At 34.3% G+C, this 14,386-nt stretch overlaps 1 protein-coding gene across 5 annotated transcripts in view; it reads left to right on the forward strand.

The window, feature by feature from the left end:
• The window catches only part of MIA2 (MIA SH3 domain ER export factor 2), a 116,046-nt gene that overhangs the window by 22,506 nt on the left and 79,154 nt on the right, over positions 1-14,386 (forward strand). For all 5 annotated transcript variants that reach the window (XR_008530575.1, XM_054590534.1, XM_054590328.1 and 2 more), the window contains exons 5-6: positions 3,516-3,731; positions 3,836-3,936. Coding sequence is in view for 4 of the 5 variants with exons in the window: in XM_054590534.1 (XP_054446509.1) it covers positions 3,516-3,731; positions 3,836-3,936 (317 nt within the window). In the remaining variant the exon portion in view is untranslated. The remainder of the gene's footprint in view (positions 1-3,515; positions 3,732-3,835; positions 3,937-14,386) is intronic.

Here is a 14,386-nt window from a genome sequence, read left to right on the forward strand (position 1 = left end):
CATTTAGAGGAAAACGAACATGCTGATGTAAAAATTTACAGAATAGATAAATTAGGGAACATTTATTTAGTAATTATTTTACAAAAGAATTCCAATTGAGCATATTTAAATAGTAAGTTTCCCAAGTACAATTGAATATGAAAAGTTTATTATTTTATTTACCTTTAAATTTTGTGTGTAAACAATGGTAAGAAAGGCATATCTATACCTAATGTAAATCATAAAGCTTAGGTTTAAGTTGAAGTAAAGTATTACTTCACTATAATTAAATATAAAAAATATTATAGGAGCATTCGTTTTTATTAACATATATTTATTTCAATGCAATTTAAAACAATATTTAAAAAAATTAACATAGGCACATATAAATTTGAGTGTAATTAATTATTGAAGAAACCTTTTTTTCACCTACTGCCATTTAACGACATGATAGATCTCTATTTGAGTCCTGTATGTACAACAGTCCAATTGTATTCAGACTCCTAATTTGATTGGTCGTTTTTAACTTTAATGTTCACAGAGGTATAATTAAATTATTGATAAGTGTTTGCTGACTTGGGACTTTCATGTTTTAAAGAATGCAAGGTGACAACATTAACATGCTGTGTTAAATTATAACTCAAAGAGCAAAATTAGACATTGAGTAACTCACTTATGAAGGCTTTAATATTGTTTCTCAGGACTGCCTTGATACATTTCTTTCCTTGTGTTAACAAGTAACTCAGATATAAATCCCCAAGTTTACTTGAATACCATAATTCAGGCTACAAGTAGTTAGAACTGATTTTCTTTAATTCTTTTGGACTAGTTAATTCAACCAGGCAATCAGTTTAAACTATGTTTGAAAATTGAATTGTCTTAAAATAAAGTGATGCCTCTTTGACATGGCCTACACAAAAATATATGATGCAACATTACAAATATGGCAAATTTTGATGTTTCAAAGTTAAAAATTTCAAATTAATTTTTGGGAAAGATAATCATTAAATGAAGGTTCTCAAGATATATGCATACATGTTTTCATTCTAAATTTGAACTTACTCATATTATCAAAGATATAAATCATTTAAATATTTAATATGAATAGCAGATAAATTAGGGATATTTTATTTAAACTTCTATCCGCTTTGTTTTATTGAAGTGTAAAATACTTTCCCTATAGTAATTAAAATATTATTAGTTGAGTAATATGCATTTTTATCTAACAATGAAGATTTTTCTGACATAAAAAAGCAGTGATAAAATTTATCAGTTTTTGAGTTTTACTTAAAATTTATAATATTTTCATCTTACAGAAGAAATATGTGACTATCATGAGATCACCAGATTAAGGAAACATTAATCACATGTGAAATTTTGCCTTTGCGAGGCACATTTACATCATATTAATGAAATTAAAAATACAATTTATTGATTTTTACTTAATTTCTCAGCATATCCTTATGCTGTTATTGGGTCTGAAAGAGAAAACAAACATATACAGGTATACACTCATGGTAGCATGTATTTTACAAATAGTTAAATGAGAATATCTTAAAGTTGTTATTTTTATATTACACTTATAATATCAGTATTTTCTCTCCACTGAGTAAACACAAATATGCAAAATAATGGCTTATAAAATTTTTTATTTTTATTAATCTTCACCTGAGGATATATTCATTGATTTCAGAGATGGGGGAAGGGAAAGAGAATGTAATGAGAGAGAGAGAAAGAAACATCAGCATGAGAGAGAAACATCAATGGGTTGCCTCTCATCCTAACCCCGATTGGGGCTGGAACCCACAGCCTAGGCATGTGCACTGACCTGGAATCAAACTCACAACATTTCAGTCCATGAGACTGAAGCTCCAACCACTGAGACACACCGGCCAGGGCCAAAGTATTCTTTTAATGCTGTCAATCTTTCCTTGATAATTTCTAAACTAAGTGGATAATTCCTAGCTTAAATACTGATGTCAACAATATATTTTGGACTTATGTTGTCTATATTTGTTTTACACAGCACATTCCAGTAAATTAGTGAATAATATAATTTACTTTAAAATATAAAACATCCCATAAGTGCTAACCAGTAAGGATTGCTCTCAATCATCTTCCTCCAAAATTTTAATTTGCTATAAAGGATGTTTTTGATTCACGGATTTAAAAAGCCTCTGTTTATTCACTGTTTCTTTTAAAATTCTCACTGGATGACACAATACAATATATACGATATATAATAATATACTGGATATGAGATGAAGAGGGGAACAAAAGTTGGGCTTTGAAATTAATAAAGCTCCAAGAGAGTAGAAAAAGTATAGTACCTAACATTTGATTGGTACTTTATCATTTTCAAATTTGTTCCAAGTATCCTAAGAATATGGGTAGATTTCTGAGCAAATAACTAATGTAATTTCTTTAGTAGTGGATGGTTCTTCTGCCTTTGGAGCAACCTCATTAAAAATTTGAGTAATAATAGCTTTTATATGTACATATTAACAATGTATATTATAGATATGCATAATCCAGAGGACTAGATTTCAAAAATGTAAATTCTAATATTACCTTTCTTTACTCAATTAGCTCAGTTTGTTCTATGTATTAAATAGTTAACTATTAATATCAAGTAGGCTATAGATATTGTAAATACTGTTGGTCATTTTTACTTTCTTTCTGGTTCTCTAAAAATAAAGTAAGAAAAATTATCTCACCAATTTCTTCAAATGGCAAGGATATATATTTTTACAATGGTATTTAAATTTTACACCTTTTTGGGTAATAAATGTATCTAAGAAGAATGAAACCCTGTAGGGATCTATTTACTGTTTGTCCTTTAAAAGTTTATAATGTACTACCGAGTTGTTGACAGCTATGTTAGTTGCTTTTTTTCCTTTTTAATAGTTTTTAGGACAAAAAGGCAATATAGACAATAGATATATACAGTTAAAAAATCTTCATTGGTCAAGGAATTAAGAAAAGTCTCTATTGCAGGCTGAATAATGGTCCTTGAAAGATGTCCTTGTCTTAATCCCCAGATCCTGTAAATATGTTACTTTACAAGGCAAAAGGGACCTTGCATATGTAATTAAAATAAGCATCCTAGAATGCAAAGGTTATCCTAGTGGGCCCAATATAATTGGGCTTCTTATAGGAGGAAAGCAGGAGAGTCAGATTAAGAGATTAGAAGACGCTGCACTGCCGGCTATCAAGATGAAAGATGGGGCCATGAGACAAGGGATGATGGCAGTCTCCATGAACTAGAAAAGATGAGAAAATAGATTCTCCTCCAGAGCCTCCAGAAGGAACAGAACACCTTTATTTTACGACTTCTGATCTCTGGAACTTTAAAGAGAGAATATATTTGCATTGTCTAAGCGAGTACATTTGTGGAAGGGACTAATATAGGCTAAAATTTATGTTTTAGTAATTTTTTTCTGTAATGAAGTATTGTAATGATCACAAGTTTCTAGAAAATAAAAGGGAAGCCCAAAACAAAGGAAGAATTAAAACAAATTCTCATTTACTTGCAGAAGTGACCTCAAAAATGGAGTTACTTGGGAGAATTGAAGATTTACACTTCAAAACTCCATCTTCTAAAAATAGTGATGAAAAATCAGAAACATCACTAGATACTGAAGGGTTTATTCAGGAAGAAATAGACAGGTCTGTGGAAAATACCCTACCAAACAGTCAGATGTTTTCATCTGATTACTCTTTGTCTTCTCAAAATTATATTGCTCAAAAAGGTAAGAAACAAGTTATTTGTTTTTAATAGAGCGATTAAGGGGAAATTAGATTCAAAAGCTACATCATATAAAGTGTTAACTTATTTTTATTTATAAATCCACAGAAGATGCTTTTGAGAGTCATTTTCCGCAATTTTTATTTCAAATTGGTGTTTATGATTTCATGAATTCTGCATTTTCATCAATAGTAACTCTTACGGAAGGGGTAAGTTGACCTTTTAAATCTTTTGCAATAATTTTACTTATTTTGCCAAGTATAGGAACAGCAGGAAATTATATTTCAGTGAATCTTCCCTATGTAAACACTATATAATATTTCTTTTCCCATAAAATGATACAGGTTAGCTTTCTCCTTTTATGAACATGATATTGCATTGATATTGCTAAGATTTCTTTTTCTTTTTTGGGGGGAAATGTTGATGAGGTTGTATTTTTTTTAATTGAATTTATCAGGGTTACATTGGCTAATAAAATTATACAGGTTTCAGGCATACAATCCTATAATACACCATCTGTGTATCATGTGCTCACCAGTCTAAGTCAAGTCTCCTTCCATTACCATTTATCCCCCCTACACCCTCTTCTACCTCCCCAATCCTCCTTTTCCTTTGGTAATCACCATAATGTTTCTGTGTCTATGAGTTTTTCCTTTCCTAGCTTATCCCTTCACCTTTTTAACCCAGCTCCCTAGCCCCACTCCCTCCTGATAGATGTCAGCCAGTTCTCTGTCTCTATGAGTCTGTTTCCATTTTATCTGTTAGTTTATTTTGTTCATTAGATTCCACATATTAGTGAAATCATATGGTATTTTACTTGTTTTTCTTTCACCGACTTATTTCACTTGGCACAATACTCTCTAGGTCTATTTATGCTGTCACAAAATGTAAGATTTCCTTATTTTTTACAGCCAAGTAGCATTCCATTGCATAGATGTACTAATGGCTTTTGTATCCACTCATCTACTGATGGGCACTTGGGCTGCTTCCACATCTTTTTTTTTTAAAGAAAGATTTTAACCCTAGCTGATATGGCTCAGTGGATTGAGTGCTGGCCTGCGAATCAAAGGGTTGCTGGTTCGATTCCCAGTGTAGGGCATGTGCCTGGGTTGCAGGCCAGGTGCCCAACTGGGGGTGTGCAAAATGAAACCACAGATTGATGTTTCTTTCCCTTTCTCCATGTCATCCGTCTCTAAAAATAAATAAATTTTTAAGGAAGATTTTATTTAGTCTTTAGAGAGAGGGTAGGAAAGGGAGAAAGAGAGGGAGAGAAACATCAGTAGGTTGCCTTCTGCATGCCTCCAACTGGGGACCTGGCCTGCAACCCAGGCATGTGCCCTGCCTGAGAATCACACCAGTGACCTTTCTTTTTTCAGGCTGGTGATCAACCCACTGAGCCACACCAGCCAGGGCTGCTTCCACATCTTGGCTATTGTAATAGTGCTGCAATGAACTTAGAGTTGGCTATATTGATTCAAATCAGTGCTTCGGATTTCTTTGGCTGTATTTACAGAAGTGGAATCACTGGGTCATAAGACAGTTGTATTTTAATTTTTTGAGGAAACTCCATATTGTTTTCCAGAGTGGTTGCACCAATATGCATTCCCACCAATAGTGCACAAGGGTTTCCTTTTCTCCACATTCTTTCCAACACTAGTTGTTTGCTGATTTACTGATGATAGCTATTCTGACAGGTATGAGGTGATATCTCCTTGTGGTTTTAATTTGCATTTCTCTAATGATTAGTAATGTTAAGCATATTTTCATATGTGTATTGGATATCTATATGTGCTTTTTGGAGAAGCTACTATATAGGCCCTCTGTCCATTTTTCAATTGGATTGTTTGTTTTTTTGGGTGTTGAGTTTCAGTTCCTAATAAATTTTGGATATTAAACCCTTATCAGATATAGCATTGGTGGATGTGTCGTCCCATTGAGTTGGTTGTCTCTTTGTTTTCTTGATGGTTTCCTTTGCTGTTCAAAAGCTTTTTAGTTTGATATCATCCTATTTGTTTATTTTGCCCTTTGTTTCCCTTACCTGAGGAGGTATATCAGAAAAAAAATACTGCTTTGAGAAATGTCCACAATTTTACTATGTTTTCTTCTAGTTTTAACGAATATATGTAAGTCTTTAATTCATTTTGAGTTCATTCTTGTGTATGGTGTAAGGATGTCATCTAGTTTCATTTATTTGCATGTATCTGTCCAATTTTCCCAAAACCATTTGTTGAATAGTATCTTCAGCCCATTGCATGATCTTGCTTTTTTGGTCAAATATTAATTGACCATAAAGATGTGGGTTTATTTCTGGGTTCCCTATAATTTTCCATTGATTTATATCAATGGCTGTTCTTATGCCAGTACCATGTTGTTTTGATAACTATGGCCTAGTAGTATATAGTCTGATATGTGGTAGCATGATTTTTCCAACATTGTTTTCCTTTCTCAAGATTGCTGTGGCTATTTGGGGATTTTTTGGTTCTATATATATTTTCGAAATATTTGTTCTAATTCTATGAAATACGCCATTGGTATATTTATAGGAATTGTGTTGAAACTATAGATTGCTTTGGGTAGTATGGACATTTTAATGATGTTAATTTTTCCTATCCATAAACATGGTATATGAGGTTTATCCAGAAGATATCCAGCCATGTAATATGAAAAATAGAGACATTTATTGAAGATACAAGATACAAAAACATAGTACATAGGACAATGACTCCTCAGTCCCCTTCAAAGTAGGCACCTTGGGACCTCACACAGTTCTCCCAGTTGCCATCTGCTCATATTTTTGCCATCCCTGTCATATTTTTCTGAATCTCATAGATGGTCTGAAATCTCTTTTTAAAGGTGATTTTAGTTTTGGGAAAGTCAGAAGTCACAGGGCACCAAATCTGGGCTGTAGGGGGGTTAAATCACCCAGGTGATTTGATGTTTCACCAAAAAACTCTGCGAGATATGATGCATGAATGGGTTCATTGTTATGATGAAGCTGCCAATCACCAGTTGCCCATAGCTGGGGCCTTTTGAATTATTCAAATAGTTTCTGTGGAGGAATGTTCAAGCTTAATGCAAAGTTTGATGCAAACTCATTGTTCTACTCACTCAGTCATTTTGAATGTGATGGCTACATACTACACATGCTCACTCCATGGCATCTATCGCTCCCACTGATTAGTACAGTGAGGTTGTCCATTCACACATGTGCATCCTAGTCCACTCTCCTTGGGTGCTAGGTTACATCAATGTCATGCAAACCCTTCTTGTTATATTAACAATGGCTGGACTTTTTCCAGACAGACTTCATTGGCTTCTACTTATTTGTATCTTCTTTGATTTCTTTCTTCAGTGTCTTATAATTTTCCAAGGACAGGTCTTTTACATCCTGGTTAGTTTTATTCCTAGGTATCTTTTGATGCAATTGTAAATGGGATTGTTTTCTCAATTTCCTTTTATGATAGTTCGTTATTGATGTATAAAATTTCAACTGATTTTTGGATATTTATTTTATATCTTGCTACTTTATTGAATTCATTTATTAATCTAGAAGTTTTTTTTGGTGGAATTTTTGGAGTTATCTGTATATAGTACCACATCATCTACAAATAATGACAGTTTTACTTCTTCCTTTTCAATTTGGATGCTTTTTATTTCTTCTTCTTTTCTGATTTCTGTGTCTGGAACTTCTGGTACTATGTTGAATAAGAGCAGTGAGAGTGGACATGTCTGTCCTGTTCCCTATCTAAGGGAAATGCTTGTAGCTTTTGCCCATTGAGTATGATGTTGGCTGTGGGTTTGTCATGTATAGCCTTCATTTTGTTGAAGTATGTTCCCTCTAGTCCCCCTTTGCTGAGAGTTTTTATTATAAATTGGTGCTGGATTTTATCAAATGCTTTTTCTGCATCTATTGTTATGATTATGTAGTTTTTATCCCTTCATTTTGTTTATGTGGTGTATCACATTTATTGATTTGCAGATATTGGACTAATCTTGCATTCCTGGAATAAAACCACTTGATCATGGTGTATGATCATTTTAATGTATGGCTAGATCTGGTTTGCTAATATTTTATTGAGAATTTTAACATCTATGCTCATTAGGAATACTGGCCCAGAATTTTCTTTCTTTGTAGTGTCTTTATCCTGTTTTGGAATTAGGAAATTTCTGGCCTTGTAAAATGAGCTTGGGAGTCTTCCCTCCTCTTGAATTCTTTGGAATAGTTTGAGAAGGATAGGTGTTAGTTCTTCTTTGAATGTCTGGTAAAATTCACCTGTGAAGCCATTCAGTCCAGGACTTTGGTTTGCTGGGACTTTGATTTATTTATTTATTTAAATTTTCAAATCTGTTTTCATTTTAAGAATAAGAGTCACATTATGTTTAAAAATCCAAGAAGCAATTTTCTAAGATACAAACAAAATATAGTAAAGAGACACAATGAAGGAAGACTACCAGGAGGTTCAGAGGTATCATACAATTTCTTCTTAAAACACTATTAAATCTGTGGCTGGTGTGGCTCAGTGGATTGAACGCCGACCTGGGAACCAAAAGGTCACTGGTTTGACTACCAGTCAGGTCTCATGCCTAGGTTGTGGACCAGGTCCCTAGTGAGGGGTGTGCGAGAGGCAAATGAGTGATGTATACTCTCCCTCTCTTTCTCCCTCCCTTCTCCTCTCTCTAAAAATAAATAAATAAATAAATAAAAAACTATTAAAATTTATAAGCAATATACATGTCCATAAATATAAAAGTTGAAGAATAATGGAAGGAGCATGATTTAGACAATTTTCTTAATGTTTGCTCAGAGTTTCTATTCTACTTTTACCTTCCAAATGCTTTATGTTTCAAATGTTCCAAGGTAAAACCTAATGCAAAAATTTCATGGTATTATAGACTTCACCTTTAAGTCATCTATTAACAGGCAGAGTTTAAACTGATATTTGACTGTCTGTTCCAGCACTGAGACCTTGAATAAAAACTCATTGTTGTGGACTCACATGTTCAAGACCTATAGGATCTGCTCCTGTTACGTACATCTACCTAACCTTAGAATTCTCTCCTAAAACCCAGAATAACCAAAAAAAAAAAAAAGTGGAGGAATTCTTCTTAAGTGATTCTCCTTTTCCTGTAGAAGATTTTTAAAGATTTTACTTATTTATTTTTAGAGAGAGGGGAAGGGAGAAGAGGTAGGGAAACATCAATATGTAAGAGATACACTGATCAGTTGCCTCTGGCACACCCCCTGCTGAGAACCTGGCTCACAACCCAGACATGTACCCTGTCTGGGAACTGAACCAGTGACCCGTCAGCTCGCAGGCTGGCACTCAATCTACTGAGCCACCTCAGCCAGGGCTGACTTTTATTTTTTATAGGCAAATATGCAAGCATCTGTGTTAGGCCTTGTGACACGTTTTATTTCTTTTTTCCTTTCGTGCTTCTGGATCAGCTTAATTAAAATGTGTCTTGATATTGCAAGGCAAGCTTAAAAAACACACCATTGAATTTACTGTCTGACCAAGGAAATGCACTGCTGCTGAGAATAATGATGATGCGATCTCCTGTCTGACACCATTGTGAATGGTACAGTGTAAACACACAGGGCTGAGTGCATCAGTGGACTGATCTGGTATCCTCCTTTCTGGGGTTGCTCTTTACCTGCAATTTTTATTTTATTGAAGGGTTGACAACTGAACACCAATTTCTGAAAGAAGTTGCTGGCTCTGAGGAACCATGCTCATCTTCAGTAGTAACTGTGCAGACACAGCCTTACCAGGGCCAGAGGGTAGGAGCTCTATGCCTCTCCTCTAGAGCTGATGTCTGGAGTGATGTTCCCCAAAGTATGTTAGAAGATACTGGTTTTTAAAAAAGTTTGACACTATTACAGATATTCCCCATTTCCCCCTCCCTTTGCTTCATCTACCTAACAAACCGCGCCCCCGCCCTGCCACCACTGGCCTTACCCACATTGTTGTCTGTGTCCATGGGCTATGCATTGAGCATGTATGTTCTTTGGCTAATTTCTTCTAGTACCCTCCACTCCCCCTCCCCTCTGAGATCTGTTATTCTGCTTCATGTATCCATGCCTCTGGTTTTATTTTGTTTGTCAGTTTATTTTGTTCATTAGATTCCACATTTGAGTGAGATCATACGGCATTTTTGTCTTTTACTGACTGACTTATTTTGCTTAACATAATATTCTCAAAGTCCATCCACACTGTTGCAAAAAGTACGAGTTCCTTTTTTTAATACCCATATAATATTCCACTGTGTAAATGTACTACACCTTTTTTTAAATCCACTTATCTACTGATGGGCTCTTGGGGCTGTTTCCAGATCCTGGCTTTTGTAAATAATGCTGCTATGAACATAGTGGTGTATATATCCTTTCTTATTGGTGTTTCAGGATTCTTAGGATATATTCGCAGAAGTGGAATCACTGGGTAAAAGAGAAGTTTCATTTTTATTTTTTTGAGGACAGTCCATACTGTTTTCTGTTTCCCACAGTGGCTGCATCAGTCTGCATTCCTACCAACAGTGCATAACGCTTCCTTTTTCTCCACATCCTCGCCAGCACTTGTTTGTTGATTTATTAATGGTAGCCAATCTGGCAGGTGTGAGGTTTTAATCTCATCGTGGTTTTAATTTGCATCTCTCTGATGATTAGTGACATTGAGCATTTTTTTCATGTCTATTGGACATCTGGATGTTCTCTTTGGAGAAGTGTCTATTCAGATCCTTAGCCCATTTTTTTAATTGGATTGTCTTATTGGTGTTGAGTTGCATAAGTTCCTTATATATTTTGGAAATTAAACCTTTATCAGATGTATTATTGGCAAATATAGTCACCTGTACAGTGTGTTCTTTTTCATTTTGATGATGGTTTTTTTAGCTGTGCAGAAACTTTTTAGTTTGATGTGGTTCCATTGTTTATTTTTTCTTTGTTTCCCTTGCCCCAGGAGATATATGAGCAAAAATATTGCTATGCAGGATATCTGAGATTTTACTGCCTCTGTTTCCTTCTAGAATTTTTATGCTTTTATGACTTACATTTAAGTCTTTCATTAATTTTGAGTTTATTCTTGTGTATGGTGTAAGTTTGTGGTCTGATTTTATTTTTTTGCATGTACAAGTCCAATTTTCCCAGTATTATTTATTGAAAAGACTGTTTTTACTCCATTGTATACTCTTGCTTGCTTTGTCAAATATCAACTGACCATAAAGGGGTTGATTTCTGGGGTCTCTTTCTGTTCCTTTGATCTGTTCTTGTGCCAGTAGCAGGCTGTTTTGATTACAATGGCTTTGTATTTTATAGTTTTGTAGATATCCAGCATTGTGATCCCTTCAACTGTGTTCTTCTTACTCAAGATTGCTGAGGCTATTTGGGCTCTTTTATGGTTCTTTATAAATTTTTGGAATATTTGTTATAGATCTGTGAAATAAGCCATTAGTATTTTAATAGGAACTGTGTTTGGTTTGCTTTGGGTAGTATGGACACTTTAATCCACTGAGCCACACCAGCCAGAAAAGAGTTTTTATTTATTTATTTTTTAGAGCAGGGAAGGGAGAGAGAAAGAGAGAAATATCAATGTGTGGTTGCATTGGACACTTTAATGATGTTAATTCTTTCAATACATAAACACCAGGGTGAACTTCCACTTGTTTGTGTCTTCTTCTATTCCTTTTTAAAATGTCCTATAGTTTTTTGAGTATAGGTCTTATACTTTCTTGGTTTAATCCTAGGTACCTTAGTGTTTTTGTTGCAATGGCAAGTGGGATTGTTTTCTTAGTTTCTGTGAGTGTTCATTACTGGTGTATAAAAGTGTCACCAATTTCTGTATATTAATTTTGTATCCTGCTACTTTTAATTCATTTATTAAATCTAGTAGTTTTTTTTGTGGAGTCTTTATGATTTTTCTATGTACAATATCATGTCATGTGCAAATAATGATAGTTTTACTTACTCCTTTCCAATTTGGATGCCATTTATTTCATCTTCTTGTTTGATTGCTGTGCCTAAGACTTCTAGTACTGTGTTGAGTAAGTATGGTGAAAGCGGACATCCAAGTCTTGTTCCTGATCTTAAGGGAAACGTTTTTAGTTTTTGCCAATTGAATATGATGTTGACTGTAGGTTTTTCATATATGGACTTTATTGTGTTTAGGTATGATCTCTCTATTCCCACTTTGCTGAGAGTTTTTATTGTAAGTGGGTGCCGAATTTCATCAAATGCTCTTTCTGAATCTATTGATATGATCATGTGATTTTTATCCTTGAATTCTTTTATATGATGGATCACATTTATGATTTGTGAAAATTGTACCCACCTTGCATCCTGTGAATAAATTCCACTTAGTTATGGTGTATGATCTTTCTAATGTATTGCTGGAACCAGTTGTTTGCTGGGAGTTTTTAGATTACTACTTTAATTTCATTAATTGTAATCTATTTCAATTTTCTGATTCTTCTTGATTCAGTTTTGGAAGACTGTATGCTTCTAGGAATTTATCCATTTCATCTATATTGTCCAATTAGTTGGCATATAGTTGTTCATTTTATTTTCTTACCATCATTTGTGTTTCTTTGGTGTCAGTTGTTACTTCTCCTTCATTTCTGTGTTTACTTGGGTCCTCTTGCTCTTTTTTGTGATGAGTCTGTTTAAAGGTTTGTCAATCATGTCTATCTTTTTTTTTAATAACCATTTCTTGGTTTCATTTATCTTTTGTATTTTTTAGGACTGTAGTTCATTTATTTCTGTTCTTATCTTTATTATTGTCTTTCTTCTACTTGCTTTGGGCTTTATTATTATTATTTTTAAGTTTCCTTTAAGTTTAAAGGTAGATTGTTTATTTGAGATTTTTCTTAGTTCTTTTTTCTTTTTAAAAAGATTTTTTAAAATTTATTTTTAGAGACATGAGTAGGAGGGAGAAAGGGAGAAAAACATCAATGTGTGGTTGCCTCTTGTGCGCCACCAACTGGGTACCTGGCCTGCAACCCAGGCATGTGCCTTGACTGGGAATCTAACCTGTGACCCTTTGGTTTGCAGGCTGACACTCAACATACTGAACCGCACTAACCAGGGCTCATGCTTCTTGAGATAGGTCTGTAATGCTATAAATTTCCTTCTGAACACTGCTTTTGCTGTGCCCTAAAGATTTTGGGTTGCTGTGTTCTTATTTTCATTTGTTTCAGAGTATGATTTGATTTTTTTCCTGATCCCATTGTTAACCCACTTATTGTTTAGTAACATGTTACTTAGCCTTTATAGCTTTGTGTGTTTTTCAGTTTTTTTCTTGTTATTGATTATTGGCTTAATAGCATTATGGTCATAAAGATGCTTGATATGATTTCAATATTGCTAAATTTACTGAGACTTGTTTTATGTCCTAACATGTTGTCTATACCAAAAATGTCTTAAAAAATTTTTTTATTGTTGTTCAATTACAATTGTCCCCATTTTCCTCAGTTACTTTCCCCTGCTCTATCCACCCCCTCTCTTACATTCAATCCTCCCCCACCCCATTGTTTTTGCCCATGGCTCCTTTATACATGTTACTTGAATTGACCCTTCCCCTTCTCTTGCCTGTTATCCCCCTCCCTCTGGTTACTGTCAGTTTGTTCTTTATTTCCTTGTCTCTGGTTCTGTTTTATTTGCTTGTTTGTTTTATTGATTATGTTCCACTTATAGGAGAGATCATATGGTATTTATCTTTCATTGCCTAGCTTATTTCACTTAGCATAATTCTCTCCAGTTCCATTCATGCTTTGGGGAAGGGTAGGAGTTCTTTCTTTCTGCTGTATAGTATTCCATTGTGTGAATGTACCACAGTTTTTTGATCCACTCATTTACCGATAGGAACTTAGGCTATTTCCAGCACTTGGCTATTGTAAACAACACTGCTATGAACATTGGGGTGCATAGGTTCTTTTGAATTGGTGTTTAAGGATTCTTAGCAATATAATCTCAGCAGTGAAATTGCTGGTTCAAAAGGTAATTAACACCAAAAAGTGTTTCATGTGCACTTGAAAAGAGTATATATTCTGTTGGTTTAGGGTAAAATGCTGTAAAGATATGAATTAAATTCATCTGATCTAGTGTGTCACCTAAGCTGCTGTTTCCTTATTGATATTCTGTCTGGAAGATCTACCCATTAATGTCAATAGGGTGTTGAAATCTCTTATTATGACTGTATTACTGTTAATCTCTCCTTTGTTCCCGTCAAGATGTGCTTTGTAAAGCAGGTGCTCCTATGCTGGGTGCACAAATGTTTATAAGGGTTATGTCCTCCTGCTGGATTGCTTCCTTTTTCATTATGTAGTGTCCTTCTCTATTAGTATACCCTATGAAATAAGAGTATAGTAATAAACCGGGATATAGTAAGTAAGATATAAGAAATAAAAACATCAGATGTACATATTGCTACCCCAGCTTTTTTCCCCCATTGGTATGAAATAGCTTTTTATATTCCTTTACTTTTAGTCTGTGTGTCTTTCTTTCTGAGGTGGGACTCTTGTAGTAGACAGCATATTATGTATCTTGTTTTCTTATCTATTCAGGTACCTTTTCTCTTTGATTGGAGTATTTAAGCCATTTACATTTAAAGTGGCTATTGATAGGTATGCATTTATTGCCATTTCATTCTTTAACTATGTTTCTTTGTG

Source organism: Pteronotus mesoamericanus, unplaced genomic scaffold, assembly GCF_021234165.1.
Source record: "Pteronotus mesoamericanus isolate MK-2021 breed Mesoamerican mustached bat unplaced genomic scaffold, CSHL_Meso_final contig_100, whole genome shotgun sequence".
NCBI lineage: Eukaryota > Metazoa > Chordata > Mammalia > Chiroptera > Mormoopidae > Pteronotus > Pteronotus mesoamericanus.